At 44.5% G+C, this 23,150-nt stretch overlaps 1 protein-coding gene across 4 annotated transcripts in view; it reads right to left on the minus strand.

Annotated features, from left to right (window-relative positions):
* Nucleotides 1-608: 608 nt before the first annotated feature.
* The window catches only part of poglut2 (protein O-glucosyltransferase 2), a 124,686-nt gene continuing 102,144 nt past the window's right edge, over nt 609-23,150 (minus strand). For all 4 annotated transcript variants that reach the window (XM_078545853.1, XM_078545854.1, XM_078545852.1 and 1 more), the window contains one exon: nt 609-6,281. In XM_078545853.1, the coding sequence (XP_078401979.1) occupies nt 6,264-6,281 (18 nt within the window). In that variant the 3' untranslated portion in view covers nt 609-6,263. The remainder of the gene's footprint in view (nt 6,282-23,150) is intronic.

The raw sequence follows: 23,150 nt of genomic DNA on the forward strand, positions 1-23,150 counted from the left end.
TTTTATTGCTCATAATGATGCCTGTATATGGAATTATGTTTACCCCCTTCCAATATTTTCTTTGTCTGTGTTTTTATTAAACACTTGGGACATTTTTCCACATTAAAGGCACTATATAGATGTTATTTATTGCTGCTGCAATTTCTGTTGTGCTCTAAATACTCATCAAAGTAAAAAAAAAACAGCCTTACATTTAATTGCATGTTGTCAGAAAGAGATTCTGGGCAAAATTTTACCACCCTCAAACAGCGGGCTAGAATCCAGGGGGGAGCTGATCTGATGCAGTCCCACTACTGGGCCAGAATGTGGCGGGAATGGCAGCGACTCAGCCATCCAACTGCCAGGAAGATTGTCACCGTGGTCTTGCTGCCTACCCTTGAGGGCTCAGGACCTGCATATGGTCCCAAAGTTGGGTCTTGCCCTTCCAGGAAAATCCTGGCATCTGTTTCTGAATGGTGTACTAAGTCCATTGTTTGTTTTGAAATAAAGTTTTGGGATTTACAGATTGAAAGAAAAGGTAACAAAGTTTGTAATAAACTCAAAGAAAATGTGTTTCATCAGTGCACCAGTTCATATATTATTTTCACACAATCTCATCTTAGCCCATATGAATTTAAGTCAGCAAACCCTTTACTTTTATTATTGTTTCCAGTAAACATGTCATACAAAATGGCTTCATGCACATGCAATTTAAAATATTTAACAGTCTTAGAAAGTCATACACAGATTATTTTGTTTTATATAGTTCACAAAAATACATATGTATAAAAGATGATCAAAAACACCATTGACTGTCCTGGTATAAAATGAGATTGCAATCTGATAGAAAAAATAAGCTACCAGTCTCTGCAATACTTCTTGGTTTCAGCTGTCCAGTACTATAACCATTCATGAACATATTAAAAATAAAATTAGCATATTTTATGGTATAACTTAGAAGCTATAAAAGAATTATATTGCCATAAATCTGTATTATGCCATTTCCAATGCTTGAAAATTGCAAGTAATGTCTCATAATGAATATCTAAGTAGTGCATGGTCTGGATTTGGAGCAGTTTTGCTGCCATGCTTTTTTTTCCATTTGACTGTACTCTGTTTAACAACTCCGGACAACTGTAACAAGTCAGAAAATGTCCCTCTGTCACTTTTCAATTATTTTTTGTTAATTAACCTCTTTCTAGATCTCCAAGATCTACACATCATTCATTAGTTAAGATAAAAACCAGTAAACTGCAGTCAGGCCTCTGTATTGTTAGACTGATTTGGTTCACATAGTACAATTTGCTTCCCACCCCTCCTATTTCAGTGGGAAAATGTCTGGGAACTGGTAGACCAGTTCATAGAAGGAACTCACCATATTGGAAACTGGGATGTAATCTGCTTTGTGGCAAAGTATCTTATTAATCTCCATTGTGCTATGCCCTAGGCTTGAAGACACCTTCATCTCTCCAATGCAATGCCATTGAAAAAGGTACTAATGAAGCCTAGATTGGTCTTTGAAGGATCCAAGGCAGTCTAACAGATTCAAGCTCTTTCAAGTAAAGAAATAAGATCAAAATTACTTTGATTAACTATTCGATTTTAGTTCCTTTCTAAAATGATACACAAGAATAGTTAACATTTTCTTAATACAAGATGAGACACTATTTCAAATTACACTATATATTGTTGTTAAACTGAAATATAATCATTTCTAAACTACATTTACTATAAAATAACTTTGGCACAGAGACTGAAATGGTAGAACATCATAATGAGCTTTGGTAACTAACTCAAATTTGGGCTCATGTAATGAATGCTTTGTATTAAATATATAAGGCAATTTATATTAAAAACATTTCACAATGAACTCCAAGATATAAAAATACATGTAGTGAAGTAATTGGTAATACAAAGAGACCAAAAGAAGTGTATGCTTTTATTTAAAAAAGTTTGAAAGACAGCTAAATGCTCACATAAAACGCTTTGAAATTATACTGAAAATGATACAAGTAGACAATTTGTTTATTAATGACTATAAATAGCACCAATTGTTACATTGTTTTGTTCAATCCTGCTTAAGATCAATTGTTTCTGAATAACTTTAAAGTGTGTCATCCAAGAGAAATAGGGAATGTACATAGTTGCATTCTCAAACAAAACCCTTGTTTTAACATGATTTATTTGTAATTGATACAGTCAAACAAATAGCTACCCCGATGTCTTGAACCTCTCCAGCTACCTATTTTAAATTTATGATAAAATTTATACTAAACATGATGAATAAGTGGAGGGTGTTACAATAGGTTTTTGGAAAGAAAATAGGAGAACACTGCCCTAGAGAAAGTTCTACAAAATAAACATATCTTCAGACTTTATAGCCATGAATTATTTTTGGCATGTTGCATTTTTATTCATTTACTCAAGTTTTTTTTTAAGTCTTTCATGGAAACTGGGTGTCGCTGGAAAGGCCAGCATTTGTTGCCCTTGAACTGAGTGGCCATTTCAGAGAGCAGTGAAGAGTCAACCACATTGTTGTGGGCCTAGAATCACATGTAGGCCAGACCCGGTAAGGATGGCAGATGGCAAACCAGATGGGATTTTACAACAATCGATGATGCTCGTCATAAAACTAGCTTTATTAATTGAAGTTAAATTCCACAGCTGCATTGGTGGAATATGACCCATGTCTCCAAAGTATTATTGCAAAATACTGCAGATGCTGGAAACATGAAATAAAAACAGAAAATGCTGGAAAAACTGAACATGTCTGACAACATCTATGGAGAGAGAAACAGAGCTAACGTTTCGAGTCAGCACGACTCTTCTTCAGGGCTAAAGAGAAGTAGAAATGTGATGGAATTTATACTGTTTGGCAGGTAGCGGAGCAGGTAAAGCAGGATAGAAGGTCAGCGATAGTGGGGGCTAAGGGGAGATTGAGAGAAGAAAGATGTCATGGGCACAAGACAAAGGGAGTGTTAATGGTAGCAGTGAAGACTAAAAAAGGTGCTGATAGTCGCATAAAGGTAAGAAAGCAGAATGAGTTAATAACAGAATAAGGGTTGGTGCTTCTGACAATTTAAAAAATTCAGTCAGGATGTGGGCTTCGCTGGCTAAGCCAGCATTTATTGCCCATCCCTAGTTGCCCTTGAGAAGGTGGCGGTGAGCTGCCTTCTTGAACCGCTGTTGTCCACGTGGTGTAGGTATACACACACAGTGCTATTAGGAAGGGGGATTCCAGGATTTTCACCCAGCGATAGTGAAGGAATGGCGATATATTTCCAAGTCAGGATGGTGAGTGGCTTGGAGGGGAACTTCCAGGTGGTGGTGTTCCCATCTATCTGCTGCCCTTGTCCTTCTAGATGGTAATGGTTGTGAGTTTGGAAGCTGCTGTTGAAGGAGTCTTGGTGAATTCCTGCAGTGCATCTTGTAGATGGTATACACTGCTGCTACTGTGCGCCGGTGGTAGACGGAGTGAATGTTTGGACATGTGGTGCCAATCAAGTGGGCTGCTTTCTCCTGGACAGTGTCAAGCTTCTTGAGCGTTGTGGGAGCTGCACTCATCCAGGCAAGTGGGGAGTATTCCATCACACTTCTGACTTGTAGATTGTGGACTGGCTTTGGGGAGTCAGGAGGTGGGTTACTCGTTGAAGGATTCCTAGCTTCTGACCTGCTCTTGTAGCCACGGTATTTATATGACTAGTCCAGTTCTGTTTCTGGTCAATGGTAACCCCCAGGATGTTGATAACTGGGGGATTCAGTGATGGTAATGCCATTGAACGTCAAGGGGCAATGGTTAGATTCTCTCTCGTTGCAGATGGTGATTGCCTGGCACTTGTGTGGCACGAATGTTGCCATTTGTCAGCACAAGCCTGGATATTGTTCAGGTCTTGCTGCATTTGGACATGGACTGCTTCAGTATCTGAGGAGTCGCGAATGGTGCTGAGCATTGTGCGATCATCAGCAAACATCCCCACTTCTGACCATATGATGGAAGGTAGGTCATTGATGAAGCAGCTGAAGATGGTTGGGCTGAGGACACTACCCTGAGGAACCCCAACAGAGATGTGCTGGGACTGAGATAATTGACCTCCAACAATTACAACCATCTTCCTTTATGCGAGGTATAACTCCAACCAGTGGAGAGTTTCCCCCCTGATTTCCATTGACTCCAGTTTTGCTAGGGCTCCTTGATGCCACACAAATGTGGGCTTGATGTCAAGGGCAGTCATTCTCACCTTACCTCGGGAGTTCAGCTCTTTTGTCCATGTTTGATCCAAGGCTGTAATGAGGTCAGGAGCTCAGTGGCCCTGGCGGAACACAAACTGGGTGTCAGTGAGCAGGTTATTACTAAGCAAGTGCTGCTTGATAGCACTGTTGATGACCCTTTCTATTACTTTAATGATGATCGAGAGTAGGCTGATGGGACGGTATTTGGCCAGGTTGAATTTGTCCTCCTTTTTGTGTACAGGGCATACCTGGGCAATTTTCCACATAGCCAGGTACATGCCAGTGTTGCAGCTGTACTGGAACAGCATGGCTACGGGTGTGGCAAGTTTTGGAGCACAATACATGTATGCAGTACATGTTTTCCTTCTTCCTTAACTGAGGATCCGCCCCCACACTGTGGTTGACAGGGCCCGCAACCGTGTCCGACCCATCTCTCGCGCCTCTGCCCTCACCCCTTCTCCTTCCTCCCAGAACCATGATAGGGTCCCCCTAGAGCTCACTTTTCACGCCACCAGCCCCTTCAGTCAAAGGATCATCCTCCACCATTTCCGCCAACTCCAGCATGATACCACCACCAAACACATCTTCCCCTCACCCACCCCCGTCAGCATTCCGTAGGGACCATTCCCTCCAGGACATCCTAGTCCACTCCTCCATCACCCCCAACACCTCATCCCCTTTTCACGGCACCTTCCCATGCAATTGCAGAAGGTGCAACACCTGCCCCTTTACCTCCTCCCTCCTCACCATCCAAGTGCCCAAACACTCCTATCAGGTGAAGCAGCATTTCACTTGCACCTCCTTCAATTTGGCCTACTGCATTCGCTGTTCCCAATGTGGCTCCTCTACACTGGCGAGACCAAACGCAGACTGGGTGACCGCTTTGCGGAACACCTTTGGTCTGGCCACAAGCATGACCCAGACCTCCCTGTCACTTGCCGTTTCAACACTCCACCTTGCTCTCATGCCCACATGTCCATCCTTGGCCTGCTGCATTGTTCCAGTGAAGCTCAACGCAAACTGGAGGAACACCACCTCATCTTCTGAATAGGAACTTTACAGCCTTCCAGGCTTAACATTGAGTTCAACAACTTCAGACCGTGAACTCTCTTCCTTTATCTTCACCTTTATAAAAAAAGTTTTATTTATTTATTTTCATTTTCATTCATTCATTGTTCCACACCTTTTTTATCCCCATTTTTTTAATCCTTTCCCCTTACCACCACCTCCTCCCCCCAGCCCACCCCACCCACAAAAGGGCCACCTGTCACTTGTTCTATGTTGTTCTTTCACAGAAGGCCGACCCTTGTTCTGCTATTAACTCATTCTGCTTTCCTACCTTTATGCCACAATCAGCACCTTTTTTATTCTTCACCACTACCATTATCTTGTGCCTATGACATCTTTGTCCATCTCTCCTTAGACCCCACCCATCGCTAACCTTCTATCGTGCTTTACCTGCTCCACCACCGCCCCCCACTTTAAACAGTATAAATTCCATCACATTTCTACTTCTCTTTAGCCCTGAAGAAGAGTCGTGCTGACTTGAAACATTAACTCTGTTTCTCTCTCCACAAATGCTGTCAGACCTGCTGAGTTTTTCCGGCATTTTCTGTTTTCATCTCCAAAGTATTAGCCTGGGCCTCTGGATTACTAGTGCAGTGACACTACCACTTCGTCACCATCTCCCCTGGAGGGAGATGTACATCTTATGCACATTAAAAGAAAACTGTTGAATTTGGAATGGGTTACACTTTTTTAGTTAAAGCTAAAAAATCTTACAAATTTTAGATTAATAAATAAATATTTTATTCAGCTGGGTAACAGTTTTTCTGGCAAGAATGAGGTATCACCTTCCAATTGTAAATCACTGAATCCTTTTCCTTTATTGTACACACTTATAGTAGGCTGCACGGGATTTTATATGTGTTGCAGAATTGGTTACTATTAAAAGTATCTTTATGCAGTTTAAACTAGAAAACGATTTCTACATAACCAAATCGTTCCATTGTCTTTTCTTCACCTTTGGGGTCAAAGTTCATCTTTTGTGGGGGTCAAAGTTCATCTTTGGTCTGAAAACAAAATTTTGTAAAATATTTTAATGTTCCTGTTTGGTATGAAGAACATTTAAGTTTCTTTATACTTGAGTGATCAAAACAAATTGATTTTACAGTCTATATTAAGATATATCCATATTTAATTATTTACATAATGGATCGAATCTTGCTGGAAAAATTGTGTGTTAATTTCGAATGCTATAAGTAATGTGCGAATCAACTAACAACTTCAGCCGATTAAGATATGTGCTGTAAGTTGTGAATCTCCAGAACCTGTTGGTCGATTTACACTGCTCCAACATTTGCTTCACGCAAACAGAAACTTGTTCTTAGCTTCCCTGTTATTTTTAAGCTAAACATAAATAGGATCCATACCCTCATATGGGGATTAACAAGAACTGTGGGAGAGAATTTATATAGTGGGTGGGGAAGAAAGAAAAAGACAGAATAGACAATTTGAAAGGGAAAGCAAATTCCGGGCTTATAGGAAATGGGGCAGAAACGTTGAAAGAATTCAAATAGGATAAGAAAATAAAAACGATGAAGACGTATGTGAGAGAGCAGTAAAAAGGAAAATTACTAAACCTAGGAAATCTAAAATGTATTAGCTCAATACTAAAATAAGGAGGGAAACATTACTTTACCAGTTTGGGGTAATGAATTAGAGCAGATAGGTGAATTAAAGGTTTGGAAACATCCGTGAAACACTGACCATAATACAATTGCCCAAACTGGTTAAAATGGAAGGAAAAACTGGCAAAACGAAGCATAGCTCAACAATGGGAAATATTTAAACCAGATGTGGAAAATGTACTAATCAAGTTTGTTCCTATAACGGCAAAAAAGTCTTATGTTTAAGGTCTGCATTCCATGGATCAATGAGCAAATTAAAACAAACTTGTAACTAAAAGAAAAGCATTTAGTACTTACAAGGCAGATAATAAAGGGGAATGCTAGAATAAATAGGACAAATATATAGGAAAGCTACAAAAGAGTTTGGACAGGTTGTAAGGAAGAGATAGTAGCAAAAAACAGAAAGGACAATAAAGAAGTTTCAATACGTGCAGTAAAAGCAGATACTGAAGATAGAACTAAGGCCACTAGGGTGACAGGAATGCTAAACACATTGCATTGCTTTCAAGAGATTAGATTGGATATTTAGATTGTAAAATCACCAAAGCTAATTGTGGAACAGTTAGTGAAGATGATTTAGTGAGACACAGTTCTAAAGAAGATACTCAAATTTAAAATATACAAATCACCAGGATGTGATGGTTTATATCCGTGGATCCTGAGGAAAGGTTGGGAAGAAATGTGAAGGCCATGATGATCATTTTTCAAGCTGAAAAGCAGCATATCCGAATTTCATAGCCTAAGGCTTGAGACCTTAATTACAGTGTAGCTGTATAGTGTGCAGTTCCAGCCCTCCCATTTTAGGAAGATATAAAGGCATGTATAGATTCAGCAGATGAGGGTGCTATAGAAGGGCAATAAGAAGTTTGGAGTTTGATATTATTCACGAGACCTGAGAAGACTAAAAGGTGACCTGAAAAAGATCTTCTGAATCTATAATACTGTAGCCAGGAGTTTTCGGATGGTGGGGTTTCCCGCCCCACCACCCAAAGAGTCAGCAGAGAATGCATCCTGCCAATACTGGCTATCCCTTAACCCACTCCAAGTGGTGTTAATTGACTAGAGACAGGACTTCCGCCCCTCACTCAGGAGGAAGTCCCTCCTCAGAGAGCTACCAGCCAATCAGACTTGTTGTCAGCTCTGTGGTCCCAGCAGCGCCAGATGCAAGAGTGGCCTCTGCTGGGACTACAAGCAGCCTCCAGAGTCCAGAGCACCAGGTAAGGGCGGGGCGGGGGGGTCTCAGGGCAGTGGAGGGGAGGCAAGGCCTAGGGCAGAATGAGCAGATGGGGCTGTTGATGGAGAGGCTCGGGGGGGGGGGGGGGGGTTGCGGGGGGAATGTTGGGGAGGGGCTAGCACCCACAGGGTGCAGAACTTGTGGGGGGGTGCATGATATTGAAAGGAGGAGCCACCCCACCACAAACCCCCACCCCACACTTTTCCAGTCCGAGGCTTGAGCAGGGTGGCTTTCCTGGCTTTCCCCTGCTCCTGAGCTCCTCCCGCCTGCCTCAAAATTGAGGCTGAGTGGGAAACGTCCCTGAAGTGCTCATTAATTACCACTTAAGGGCCTCAATTGGGGCTAGGGCAGACAGACTAGCCTAGGCCTCGCCTGTCCCACCGTAAAATTGTGGACAGGTCGGGGCAGATGGGAGGATGCTCGGAAGGCCATCTGGGGAATTTTACTGGCCCCCATGCCTGCAAACCCACCGGCAGGGGACTGTAAAATTCTGCCCTTGGTGTTTGGAACATAACTATCATTTATCAAATAACAGCTTCTGCAATTGTTCAATGCAGCAGCAAACCATAAATACCAGAAATTATGAGTTCAATTCCCAGTTTGTCACCTGGATAATCCTAGCTACAACTGGTCTCAGTAGTACTGGGCTAGGAAGGGCGAAAAAAATCAACAAGCATTTCCACACTTTGTAAAGCTATTAATGATAAGTTTAGTACAGAAAACATTAGACATACCTGTTGACAGTGGCCCTGGCATTGTGTTACAATTTAAGGAAATTTCAGCTCAGCTGACCCAGCAAAATCCTCCCACTAACATCCAGAGGTTAGTGCTAAATTAGGATTACAGGACTACATGTTAATCAAGCAACTGCCTAACACATCACACTTGCAGTATAATGGCCTGGGCTTTACAATGGGGATGACAATGAAACTGTCAGTGTTCACCATTATTACTCCAGCAAAATTAATAGCAATTTGGGGAGGCCACACATGCACAGAATAACACAGAAATCCAGAAATTGCTTTCAGTGAATCAACCTATGCTTCTCCAGTGGGTGAGCTGTTGAGGTTTCCCCATAGACTGCAATCAATTGGAAATCTATGAATTGATGAGAATTTCTACTTTTAGTCTTGTTGAAAAAGTTATGTTTTGTTGAACGAGGTGGAACTGGGTTACTAATGGCATACTATCTCCATCTTCATTGCTAAAAATCATCACTGGCCCTGAGACGCTAATTTTATACTTGTGGGATGTCACATTTTCCATTATGATAAAAAATTAGCTTTTTAAATTTTGTTTATATTGATATTTTTGCTTCTATCTAAATTTAATCATACTAATTTATTTTGCTCTCTGAAAATTTAAATTAAAAGTGAAGGGTAAAGTGTTTTTAAACTTATGGTTTGCTGTCTGAGAGAATACCTCAATGTGATTGGCTGCCTACTGGCATCAATGCTGCTGCACAGCAGGAAATCCCTTCAACTTGCTACCAGATGAAAACTGCCACCAAGAAAGGTGTATTCTGTGGCACAGGGATCATTAGATCTTTGTGAACAGCTTTCTTCAAAGTCAGCGTCAAGTGACATTGCTTCACTACTGACTGTACAATTTGAGTCAGTTTCTATCGTCTAGCCAGTGACATCCACATTCCTTGAATGAATAAAAAAAAATCCTAGGTTCCTCCACCAACATCACTGAATATGTCCTGTTCCATTGGATTGACATACCACATGTGGAGATACGGTGATATGCAGCCACATGAGTGTGGCCTTGGGCGTCCTCAACATTGACTGTAGATCCCATGACTTCAGGGAATGCAACGCTAAGGAAACCACATGCTGATCATCATCTTCTGCCCTGCCCCTCAAATAACAAACAAATACTCATCTAAGTAGAACACCACTTGGAAGAAAAGCATTCAGGAAGGCATAGGCACCAAATATATTCTGCATAGAAGACTTCAATGTGATCTTGTACTACCACCACAGGCTAAGCTGCTAAATCATGAAGGATATAACTGTCAGGCTGGAGCTATTTTAGTCAGTGAGGAACAGCATGTAACAGTAAACAACTATCATTGCATCTTTGCCAGCCTATCATTTACAGATAAATCTGTCTACAGCAACATTTTCAGAAGTGTCCACAGCAGCAATGATAGATGTAACCACCACACAGTTCCCATGAAGACAAAGTCTCATTAAACATTATACTCTGCTACAACAACCTTGCATTTATGTACCAAGCATTAATATGAAAAAAATTCTAATGGGTTTAACAGGGGAAAGAAATGGCCAGTGAGAATTATAGGAGGAGTTAGAAAAGGTGACTAAAGGCACAATTAAATAGGTGGATTTTGAAAAGGTATGCAGAGAGGAAATGAGGTAGAGGGATTTAGGGAGAGAGTTTAGGGGTGGGGAGAAACTGCATAGTATCCAAGATTAGGAGGAACAAAGGCTCTTAGTGGAGGAAGCCATGGAAGTAAGGTACTGCAAGGCTATCAACAGCACTGTAAATAAGGAAGAGGATTTTGAAATTAATGTATTGGAATAGGAAGCCATTCTAGATCAGAAAGGGTCAGTGTGGTGGGTACATGGGATTTAGTGCACGTGAAATCAGTTTATGAAATTTTAAGCAAACTAGTGTCAAGAAAACAAGAAACTGTAATATTTTTCTTCTAATAACCCTGTCATATTTCTTATATACTGGAAGACAGGCTGTTGGAGGTTTGTAAATATGGTAATTGGAGTAAGAGCCAGAGTGACTGCAAGAGTCTAAAGCCAACAGTAAGAAGTGGTTTTGATATGTTAATGAACCAAGAGGAACTTCAATCAGAGTTTTACATAAAGCAATGACAGAAGTGGTTTTGAATTGAATTGTTTTAATTCAAAGGGGGATAAATGCAGGTTGTAAAAGGTGTCAGTTAATAAGGTAAAGATAGGTTTTTTTTAAAAAGCTTACCCTAGGAGTAAAGTAAAGAAGGATCTAATCAAGTCTGAGATGAAAGAATTTCTAAAGAGACTGGTTGAGACAATAGAGAGGTCAAACGGAAGAAAATACTGAAGCCTATGTGACAGCAGGATAGCTGGTCAGAACTCCCATAAGACTGTGTGAACATGGCCAGACCTGAAGACCCAGTGCTGTCAGCCTCAAAGGACACCCCAAGAGAAAAAAGACACTGTGTGGTAAAAATTACTGGAATTCTATATATTTTGAAATCTACAAGGATAGTTGCTGAAAAGGGGACGGTTAGCTCTGGGGGTAGTTAAGTTATGATCTTGTCGAACTGTTGTAAAGTAATGTTTTACACATTCTTGCGTATAAGTATAATTGTGTTTTTTTCTCTATTTTCCTTCAATAAACGTTTACTTGACTATAACATAATCACAAGTAGCCAGGGACATCATTTCCTGATTTCAGAACCTCTCCTCATACTATACAAATTCCAACAACTGTTTTGGCAGTTGTTGCATGTTTCCCTCTGGGATTTGGGCAGCTCGGCATTTACCATCAGCCAGGCCTTAACACTAGTTTGTGGAGGATGAAATTTAGGAGGCTGGCAAAGAGGGCATTAAAAAAATGACAAAAGTGTGCGTATTGATTTTATTTATAGTGATGGAGATGAGGCAGCTGATGTTATGGAGGTAAAGATAACCAGTCATCGCAGTTACTAAAATGTGGAGTTTGAAACATATTTCTGCACCAAGGAGATCACCGTGGAAGTGGACCACCTGGTGTACCCTCAATAAGCAGTAAGAGAGGGACATGGAGGAAAAGGACTTGATGTCAGGCAGGCATTTGACAACATAGAGGGAGTCCTAGAATATAGTGATGTGGTGAAGAGCTGCAGCCCAGTTTTATTTTAGCATACATATGGAAATCAACCCTGTGCTTTTATAAGTGGCCCCATCAAATGAGGAAGCAGGGACGGGTAATTAGTAAAGTAAGAATCCATTAGAGTTGGCGGTTCAAGTGAGGAGAACAAGTTTTGTTAAAGATAGGCTAACTAGGTTGGATTGATAAGAATATAATTGCTCCCTATAGGCGGAACACAGAGGAGAGCCAGTGGAAGATGGCACAGCTGTGTTATAACCATGGAGGGTTAAGGAGGGACAATGTGCCATCGTAGCAGTTACAGACATCTTCCAAAGTTGTTGGGAATCAGAAGGAAACCAGAATATAATGATTTTTTAGATTTGATTTTGTGAGTGACACTGGCAAAGCTATATTTACATGCCTTTATCACCTTTATTTCTATATCCCTATTTGCTCTGATTATTAAATCACAGCCATCTCTGTACTCATGGCATTCTCACAATTGTGTTGGGTATGGAATTCCAGGTTTTTGATTCAACATCAGTGACAAAACAGTTATTTATCCCAATCAAGATTGTGAGTTCCTTGAAGGGAAACTTGCAGATGACTTTGTGGCTTGTCCACAGTGGTTGAAGTAATGGAGTTGAGAAGTGATGTCGAAGTAACCTTGGGAAGTTACTGCCATGTGTCTGTAGATTATTTTCGATTCATTGATGGGCTGTGAGCGTCACTGGCTAGGCCAGCATTTCTTTCCCATCCCCAACTGTCTTTGAGAAGGTGGTGGTGAGCTGCCTTCTTGAACTGCTGCAGTCCATGTGGTGTAGGTACACCCACAGTGCTGAAACGGAGCAAGTTCCAGGATTCTGACCCAGCAACAGTGAAGATACAGCGATATATTTCCAAGTCATGTTGGTGCATGGCCAGGTGGTGGCGTTCCCATGTGTCTGCTGCCCTTGTCCTTCTAGGTGGTCATGGTCATGGGTCTTGGAGTGCATAAAGGCTTATTGAAGGGGGTCAGCTGAAGATGAACATAGTGGCTTCAAAGAGGATGAGACTGGTGCTTAAGCAGAGAGAACCAGTTCTGATGAAAAGTCATCGATCTGAAACATTAACTCTGTTTCTATCTCCACAGATCTAGCCTGACCTGCTCAGTATTTCCAGTGTGTACTGCTTTTATTTCAGATTTCCAGCATCCTCAGCATTTTGGTTTTCAACCAGTTACTGTATTGGCTAGTGTGAGGCAAGGAATGGCATTTGATTCGTCAAGAGCTTAGTGGGGGGAGATTGAGTGAACAGATACTGGATCACCTGAAGAGACGGGTTAGAGAGTTGGGGGGAGATGGAGGAGAAAGAAACAGAGTAATATGGCATGCGTCCTGATGTCACTGCGCATCATTCAGATCTTCAGTTCAGCAGGCGCATAGTGGAGTTGGCAAAGGCCTATTAAAGCCATTTAAAAACTAATTAAAATAATTAACTGAGCTGCCTGTCCAACCTTAAGGTTGGTGGGCAGGCGAAGAGCCCAGGAGGCCTTCGCATTTATTGGGAAACCTCATCCACGGGCGGGATGAGGTTTCATGAAGGTTTTTGAAGTTTAATAAAAATTTTAAATAAAATTCATTGACATGTCCCAGCTCATGTGACACTGTCACAAGAGCGGGGACATGTCTTAAATTTTTATTTTCTTCATTAAAATTTTAGAAAATGACACTAATTTCCCTGAGGCAGCTCTGTGTCTCAAGGAGATTTCTGCGTTCTTTCGCGCACATGCACGAAAGAGCGCAGGCCCCGACTCAGCCTACTCCCCCCGCCCGCACAGCGCTTCTGGGTACGCGTGGCCCAACCACGTAAAATGGCGGCGCGCAACCGATCGCGGGCGGGGATCGGCTGCGCACCTGCCCGCTCAAATCCCCCGACGGGGAGAAAATTCTCCCCTATGTCTGCATGATTTTATGAACATTGGAGTTGAGGAAGTATTAGAAATGAGGATGGAAGGGATGGGGAGGGGGGGAGGCGATTGAGGTCATGGCAGTTTGTCAATTATGAAAATAAACAGATTGTCTTTATCTTCTAGGGTGAAAATAGTAGAAGGTTTTGGCCATGGAATTAGAGGCGGGCTCTTGCTCAAGTTTTCAGTTTAAGTTTGTACTGTGCGTACAAGATACTTTGGTATCTGGAGGGAGTTGGGGGGCTGGAGATGGAGCTGGGGGTTGGAGAAGGAACTGGGGGGTTGGAGAAGGAGCTTGGGGGTTGGAGAGGGAGCTTGGGGGGCTGGAGAGGGAGTTGGGGGGGGTTGGAGAAGGAGCTGGGGATAGGAGAAGGAGCTGGGGATAGGAGAGGGAACTGGGGGGCTGGAGAGGGAGTTGGTGGGTTGGAGAGGGAGCTGGGGATAGGAGAGGGAGCTGGGGGGCTGGAGAGGGAGCTGGGGGGCTGGAGAGGGAGTTGGGGGGCTGGAGAGGGAGTTGGGGATAGGAGAGGGAGCTGGGAGGGCTGGGGAGGGAGCTGGGGGGCTGGAGAGAGAGTTGGGGGGCTGGAGAGAGAGTTGAGGGGCTGGAGAAAGAATTGGAGGGCTGGAGAAAGAATTGGAGGGCTGGAGAGGTAGCTGGGGCATTTGGAGGGTGAGCGGGGAGGGTGACTGGAGTGGGAGCTGGGGGCAGAAGAGAGAGATGGGGATTGGAGAGGGAGCTGGGGGTAGGAGAGGGAGCTGGGGGGACTGGAAGGGGAGCTGGGGGGATTGGAGGGGGAGCTGGGGCGTTGGAGACGGAGATGGGGGGTAGCAGAAGGAGCTGAGGCAGTTGAGGGAGCTTGGGGGTTGGAGAAGGAGTTTGTTGAGCTGGAGAAGGATCTGGGGGGGGGGCGCTGGAGCAGGAACTGGGGGGCTGGAGAGGGAGCTGGGAGCAGAATAGTGAGCTGGGGGGTGGGTTGGAGAAGGAGGCTAGGGGGGCTGGAGAGGGACCTGGGGGGCTGGAGAGGGAGTTGGGGAGCTGGAGAGAGAGTTGGGAGGCTGGAGAGAGAGTTTGGGGGCTGGAGAGAGAGTTGGGGGGCTGGAGAGAGAGTTGGCAGGCTGAAAGGGAACTGGAGGCAGGAGAGGGAGTTGGAGGGTTGAGGAGGGATTTTGGGGGCTGGAGATGGAGTTGAGGAGCTGGAGAGGGAGCTGGGGGTTGGAGAGGGAGCTGGAGGTTGAGGGGGAACTGGGGGGCTGAGAGGGAACTGGGGGGCTGGAGGGGGGCTGAGAGAGAACTAGGGGCAGGAGAGAGAGAACTGGGGGCAGGAGAGAGAGAGCTGGGGTTAGGAGAGGGACCTGGGGGCTGAAGGGAGAGTTGAGGGCAAGAGAGGGAGTAGGGGGGCTGAAGAGGGAGCCTTGGGACAGGAGTGGGAGTTGGGGGGCTGGAGAGGGAGTTGGGGGACAGGAGGGGGAATTGGGGGTTGGAGATGGAGTTGGGGGCCGCAGAGGGAGCTGGGGTGTTGGGCAAGGACTTGAGGTGTTGTAGAGGGAGATGGGGGTTGGAGAGGGAGATGGAGGTTGGAGAAGGAGATGGAGGTTGGAGGATGAGCTGAGGCAGTTGAGGGAGCTTGGGGATTGGAGAAGGAGCTTGGGGGGCTGGAGAGGGAGCTGGGGGGTTGGAGAGAGAGCTGGGGGGGTTGGAGAGAGAGCTGCGGGGTTTGAGGGGGATCTGGGGGGCTGGAGGGTGTTCTGGGTGGCAGGAGAGAGAGCTGGGTGGTTGGAGAGAGAGCTGCGGGATTTGAGGGGGATCTGGGGGGCAGGAGAGAGAGCTGGGGGCTTGGAGAGAGAACTGGGGGGTTGGAGAGAGAGCTGGGTGGCAGGAGAGGGAGCTGGGTGGCAGGAAAGGGAGCTGGGGGGTTGGAGAGAGAGCTGGGGGGTTGGAGAGAGAGCTGGGGGGTTGGAGAGAGAGCTGGGTAGCAGGAGAGGGAGCTGGGTGGCAGGAGAGAGAGCTGGGGTGTTGGAGAGAGAGCTGGGGGGTTGGAGAGAGAGCTGGGGGGTTGGAGAGAGAGCTGGGGGGGGTTGGAGAGAGAGCTGGGGGGTTGGAGAGAGAGCTGGGGGGTTGGAGAGAGAGCTGGGTAGCAGGAGAGGGAGCTGGGTGGCAGGAGAGAGCTGGGGGGTTGGAGAGAGAGCTGGGCAGCAGGAGTGGGAGCCGGGTGGCAAGAGAGGGAACTGAGGGGTTGGAGAGAGAGCTGCAGGGTTTGAGGGGGATCTCGGGGGATGGAGGGGGTGCTGGGTGGCAGGAGGGGGAACTGGGGGGTTGGAGGGAGAGCTGCAGCATTTGAAAGGGATCTCGGGGAATGTAGGGGGTGCTGGGTGGCAGGAGAGGGAACGGGGAGGTTGGAGGGAGAGCTGCAGCCTGAAGAGGTAGCTGGGGGCTGGAAAGGGAGCTGGGGGGTGTCTGGAAAGGAAGCTGGGGGACTGGAAGGAGAGTTGGAAGCTGGACACCGAGCAGGAGCTGGGGCTGGAGAGGGCAATGGGCTTCTTGAGGGGGAGCTGAGAAGCTGAACGGGGAGCTGGGGGCTGGAGAAGGAACTGGGGCACAAGCGAGGGAGCTGGGGGAGAGGAAGTTGGGGGAACCATAGAGGGGGCTGGGGAGGAAGCTGGGAGGCTGGACTTCAATATCAAACCAAGTCAAGGAATGATGTCCCAGAGCAACAGATATCCAATAGGTTGGAGAGTATTGGAGATTTTAGTTTTGCTCTTTAAACTGGTGAGGTTTGTCAATCTCAAATTTCAGAACCTGTAATTTACTAATTTTATTAAATTAATAGATAAAAAAACCACTAAAATAATCAATTGAGAAAAAATCTTAACACTATTTAAATAAATAGCCAGTTTAGATAGACATGGCGGAGTAGGTGATGTGTCATATCTGCAGCATGTGGGAGTTTCTGGACAGCATTATGATTAAGGACAACTACTTATGTGCTAAGTGTCTGTCGCTTGAGCACCTTCAGCTCCGAGTTTAGCCTCATCCTTCATTTTGACTTCACAGTCAGCCAGATATCTCTCAGGCAAAATCTCAATTTGGTTCTGGTCAGGGGTTGAGTTACCCATGGCTTCATCACCTACTGGCATTTTGGAAAGTACCACAACTTTTCCTTCCAATGCCTCTTTAGTTTCACACAGCTGATTCTTTAGCTCTTGTGTCTCCTTGTATCTGTTGGCTTCCTCCTGGAACCTTGAACATTGCTGCATCTGCTCTGACAACCAGTTCTTCAGTTTGTTCAGAGTAATGTTAAATTCTTTCTGCTTCTCTTTGTAATTTTCCAGAGGTACAAACTTTGACCTGAAGGATCTTTGTAGTGTGTGAAGGTCTTTCAACAGGTTTTCCTTTTCTTTGCGGAGGTCACTTGCTTCATCTTGAATTCTGTAATTCAGCAGAGTCTCCTTGAATCTCTTCTGCTGTTCTTCTATGCTGCTGTTTAAGACAGTCTTCATTTCCTCAGGTTGCTGAATGGCTACACACTCCTTTCGCATCCAGTTGTGGCCCTTGGACTCTCCAGGCTCATTCTGAAGTACCTTGCCTTGTTCCTTTCCCAACTCAGGAACTCTTCCTGCTTTCTTTTGAAATCTAACTGGCCAATCAAGGTTAATTTCCTCAATCAATTGTGACCTAGGAGGCTCGGTCCTTCGCCTTCTACTACTATCCCCGGGAGTTATGCTGTTTGGTGCTTACAATAAACAGGTACAGTGGTAATACCCTTCAGTTGGATAGCTTTGCGAGTGTAAGTTTTCAATTTGGCTGAAGACTGTTCCAAATTCAATTGTTAAGTACTCTTGTTTAAATGTTTAAGGGTGTCGTCTCCCACTACAGTGGTTGAAGCACCAGTGTCCACTTCCATCGTTAAAGGTTTTCTACTTATCTGCAGAGTAACAGTGATCGGCTCTGTCTTCCCTACTTTTACATTAAATAGGGAATAAATATCACAATTGGTGGTTTCCGGTTCATCAACGTTAAGTACTTCGATTAACTTAGTTTGCTGCCTGGGAGTCTGTCTCAATCTTGCTTTACAATGCTTCAGTATTTGCCCTCTTTTATGCAAAAATGGCACTCCACCTCTTTAAAACAGCAAATTTCAGGGGTATGATTGCTTCCACATCGATAACAATTCATTTTCAGATTTGCTGCTGAGCTGTTTCCTGTTTTTATTTTAAATTTTCAGGTAGCGGGGGCTGTCTCCTGCTTCACGGCAGAGTCCCAACTTTTCCCGCCACACTGAACTGTCCGTTCCCGCCCCAACTAGAAAACGGTGCCATTTTGTGCACCTTATATAGCCTGCGCTTTTCATCACGAGCACTATTTCCAATGCTTTTTTAAAATCAAGGTTTTCTTCAGCTAACAATCGTTGTTGAATGGCATCATCTTGCACACCGCAGACTAAACGATCCCTGAGCATATCGTTTAGGGTCTCCCCGAAATCAGAGTGTTCAGTCAGTTGTGTCAATTTTGCCACGTATGTAGCAATGGTCTCCCCTGGGGCTCTAACCCTCGAATTAAATCTGAGCTTCTGCATGATGACTGAGGATTTAGGTTGAAAGTATCCCTTAATGAAGTCTACCAATTCACTGAAGGTCTTTGGATCGGAAGCATTCAGGATTATCAAACTTCAGATTAAATTATAGGTTTGACTCCCTCAAATGCTTAGGAGAATTGCTCTCCTCTTTTCCTCTCATTATTTTGTTTGTCTGGAAATAGAACCCAAGGCATTCTACATATTGACACCAATCCTCTGTGGATAGTTTGAAGGGGTCAATTCTGCCAAAATGTGGCATATCTGGTGAATAAATCCTCCTTTTCTTCTGTTTAAACAAGATACTCATGGTTGCTGGGTGAGGGACAATGCTGGACCCGATTTATCCTTGTCACCAATTTGTTATGGACTTGATTTTCCAGATAGGTTTCTCATTAGAAACATCAAACTTTATTTACAGGCTGCAGCAGCAGTCACATGCTTCCACCAAGCTCCACAACTAGAAGAAGAACTCCCACTCTAAGGTTCCCCATGCTTAGAGCTGATTCATTCACACTGTCACGTGATACTATACAACACAATAAGTTTTAAAGCTACAGTCACTACATTCCTTAAAGCTACAATTACTACAGTTCCAAAAATAAAGGACTTCAGTTATGTGGACAGATTGGAGAAGCTGCGACTGTTCTTAGAAAAGAGAATGTTGAGATAACGTTTGACAGAGACGTTCAAAATCATGAGGTGACTGGTTAGAGTAGATAGGGAGAAACTGTTTCCATTGGTGGAAGAGTCAAGGACCAGAAAATATTGAATTCTTGTGAATGGTATAAGAAGCAAAAGTGATATGAGACAAAACCGTTTTATGCAGTGAGTGGTTAGGATCTGGAATGTACTACCTGAGAGTGTGGTGGAGGCAGATTCAATCATGGAATTTAAAAGAGAATTGGATATTGATAGGAAGAGAAAGTGGTTGCAGGGCTACAAGGAAAATTTGGGGAAGTGGGATTAACTGAAGTTGCTCTTGCAGAGAGCTGGCACAGACATGACAGGCTAAATGACGTTCTATGTAAACATTCTATGATTCGATGAGAATAAACTGGTTAGGAATATAAAAGCAGGTTGTAAGAGCTTTTACAAGTATATAAAAAAAGAGTAGCCAAAGTAAATGTTGATCCCTTGGAGGGAGAGATAAGCGAAATTGTCATGGGGAATGAGAAAATAGCAGGGATGTTGAATAAATATTTTGTGCCTGTCTTCACAGTAGAAGACACAAATTACATACCAAGAATAGAGGGAAACCCAAGAGGGCTAATAAGAGTGAGGAGCTTAAAGTAATGGTCAGCACACAAATAATACTAGAGAAATTTAAGGGGCTAAAAGGCGTCAAATCCTTAGCAGCTGATGGCCTACCTCCAAGGATTCTAAAATTGGTAATAGCTGCAACAATGATTGATACATTGGTTATGATTTTCTAAAATTGCTCAGATTCTAGAAAGGTCTCAGTAGATTGGAAGTTAGCAAATGTAATATCACTAATCAAGAAAGGAGAGAGAAAGAAAATCAGGCAGCTTGACCCTGATTGGTCAAGGCATTGTCTGAGGAATGTGTCAGCGAATGGCAGTCACTTATTTTGTTTAGCTGAAACAGGTGCAATGTGTCTACATGTTCTTTTTGCCTGCAAAGAACAGGGCCCTGTGTATTAATATATGTCCCAAAGACTGGCGGATTGTATCAAGCAGCATGTCCCAGCCGCTGTTTGCAACAGGCAAGCTACAGACCTAACCCAACCAGCCTGTGCTTGCAAAACTCAAAACAGAGAGTCCAACGTAAGATGTGATTCCACGATTGGAAAACATTTGCTAAATAATATAAAAGCAAAATACTGTGGATGCTGGAAATCTGAAACAAAAACAAAAATAGCTGGGAAGAGGGATACAGTCAACGTTTCAAGTCCGTATGACTCTTCATCAGAACTAAGGAAAAATACAAATGAGATGAAATATAAGCTGGTTGTGGGGGTGGGATAATCCTCAGTGTGCTAAGAATTACGCTGACAAATAATTTAAGATTGTCAGTCCAGTGCGCAATGTGGCGCATTTGTGTGTACTGGAAGCTACAAACATTAATACACAGGGCCCTTTTCTTTGCAGACAGAAAGAACATGTAGACACATTGTGTCTGTTTCAGCTAAACAAAATGAGTAACAGACATTCACTGACTCATTCCTCAGGGCAATGCCTTGACCAATCAGGGTCAAGCTACCTGGTTTAAAGTTCAAACAATGCTGGCAGTTAACTACCAGTCACCATCAACTGGTACATTCTCCATGGCCGCGCCTCTGCCAATCAGAGTCCATTTGCCGGCCAATCAGCAATCTCTTCTCAGACAGTATAAATTGTTGTTTTCCCCTTGTAGGTATTTTTACAAATTGTCCTGATGAGTTCAAGACAAAAAGGTTTGACATGTCTCTTTTCTTCAGCAATACAAAAGACATTTGATAAGGTGTCACATGAAGCTACTAAGCAAAATAATGGCCCAGATCTTCCGAGCAGCGGTAATGATCGTTGGATTGCTGCTGACTCAACCCTAGTCCGCATTTTTTCTGGGACCTTCTGCATCTGCTTCCACAGACATTTGGAGTGCAGTGTCATTTGGGGAACACCGTCGAAGTGGAGTAGAGTCACGGAAAGACAGGGCACATTCCTTTTTTATGGCATTAGCTGCGGTATGCTAAGTTTAATGGCCCTACTTGAATGTTAGTGAATGGATGAGTGAGTGAATGGGTAAATGGGTAATGGGGCTAGACAGGTAGGAGGGTAGGTGGGTAAGTGGGTTTTGTTTTGTTGAGGGGAGGTCATGTCTGACCAATTTGATTGAATTTTTCGAAGAGCTAACCAGGTGTGTAGATGAGGGCAATGCATTTGACGTAGTCTACTTGGACTTCTGCAAGGCTTTTGATAAGGTCCCGCATGGGAGACTGATAACAAAGGTAAGAGCCCATGGGATCCAAGGCAGTTTGGCAAATTGGATCCAGAATTGGCTGAGTGGCAGGAAGCAGAGGGTGATGGTCGAGGGGTGTTTTTGTGACTGGATGCCTGTGTCCAGTGGGGTACCACAGGGATCGGTGTTGGGTCCCTTGCTGTTTGTGGTATATATAAATGAATTAGACTTGAATATGAGAGGGTTGATCAGTAAGTTCACAGATGACGTGAAAATTGATGGGGTGGTAAACAGTGAGGAGGATAGCCTTAGATTACAGGAGGATATAGACAGGCTGGTCAGATGGGCTGATCAGTGGCAAATGGAATTTAATTGGGATAAATGTGAGGTGATGCACTTGGGCAGGACAAACAAGGCACGGGAATACACGATGGACGGTAGGACCCTGGGAAGTACCGAGGATCAGAGGGACCTTGGTGTGCATGTCCACCAGTCCCTTAAGATAGCAGGACAGGTAGAGAAGGTGGTTAAGAAGGCACATGGGATACTTGCCTTTACTAGCTGAGGCATAGAATATAAGAGCAGGGAGGTTATGCTGGAACTGCATAAAACGCTGGTTAGGCCACAGCTAGAGTACTGCGTGCAGTTCTGGAATCTGCATTATAGGAAGGATGTGATTGCACTAGAGAAAGCGCAGAGGAGATTTACCAAGATGTTACCTGGGCTGGAGAGTTTTAGTTATGAGGAGAGATTGGATAGACTGGGGTTATTTTCCTTGGAGCAGAGGAGATTGAGGGGGGACATGATTGAGGTGTATAAAATTATGAGGGGCATAGATACGGTAGACAGGAAGGAACTTTTCCCCTTGATGGAGGGATCAATAACCAGGGGGCATAGATTTTAGATAAGGGGCAGGAGGTTTAGAGGGGGTGTGAGGAAGAGTTTTCTCACCCAGAGGGTGGTGGGAATCTGGAACTCACTGCCTGAAAGGGTGGTAGAGACAGAAACCCTCATAACATTTGGATGTGCACTTGCGATGCCATGGCATACAAGGCTATGGGCCTAGTGCTGGAAAATAGGATTAGAATAGTTAAGTACTTGTTTGACCAGTGCAGACTCGATGGGCCGAAGGGCCTTTTTCTGTGCTGTAGACCTCTATGACTCTATGACTATGACTCTATGGGTGAGGTGGCTAAGTGGATAGGGGGTAGGTGGATGAGGTAGATAAGGTGTTGAGGCAGGTGAAGTGGATAAATGAGTAGGAGGGTGAGGTGGGTAAGGGACTGAGCTGGATAAGTGGGTGAGGCGGGTCAGTGGATGAGGCGGTTAAGTGGATTGGTGGGTAGCGGGTGAGGTGGGTAAGGTGGGTGAATGGGTAAGTGTGTGAGGTGGGTAAATGGGTGAGGTGGGTCAATGGGTGAGGTGGTTAAGTGGATAGGTGGGTGGTGGGTGAGGTGGGTGAATGGGTAAGTGCGTCAGGTGGGTAAATGGGTGAGGTGAGTAGGTGGATGAGATTAGTAAGTGGGTGAGGTGGGTAGACAGAGTGGGGGGGGTAGGTGGGTCGAGGTCAGGTCGAGGTAGTAGTCATGTTGGGTCAGGAGGCTAGTCTGGTCTGGTGGATAGTTGGAGGGTCAGGGGTATTCGGATTGGGTTAGGGAAGGTTGTCGGGTGGTCAGGGGGCTAAGTCGTGCTGAGGGTGTAATCAGGTTGGGTCCGAGGGGCAGTAGGGGTAAGAGGACAGTCAGGTGATCGGATGCAGTTGTGGTGGGGGAGGGTGTCAGGAG

Source organism: Cetorhinus maximus, chromosome 7 (assembly GCF_964194155.1).
Source record: "Cetorhinus maximus chromosome 7, sCetMax3.hap1.1, whole genome shotgun sequence".
NCBI classification, from domain to species: domain Eukaryota; kingdom Metazoa; phylum Chordata; class Chondrichthyes; order Lamniformes; family Cetorhinidae; genus Cetorhinus; species Cetorhinus maximus.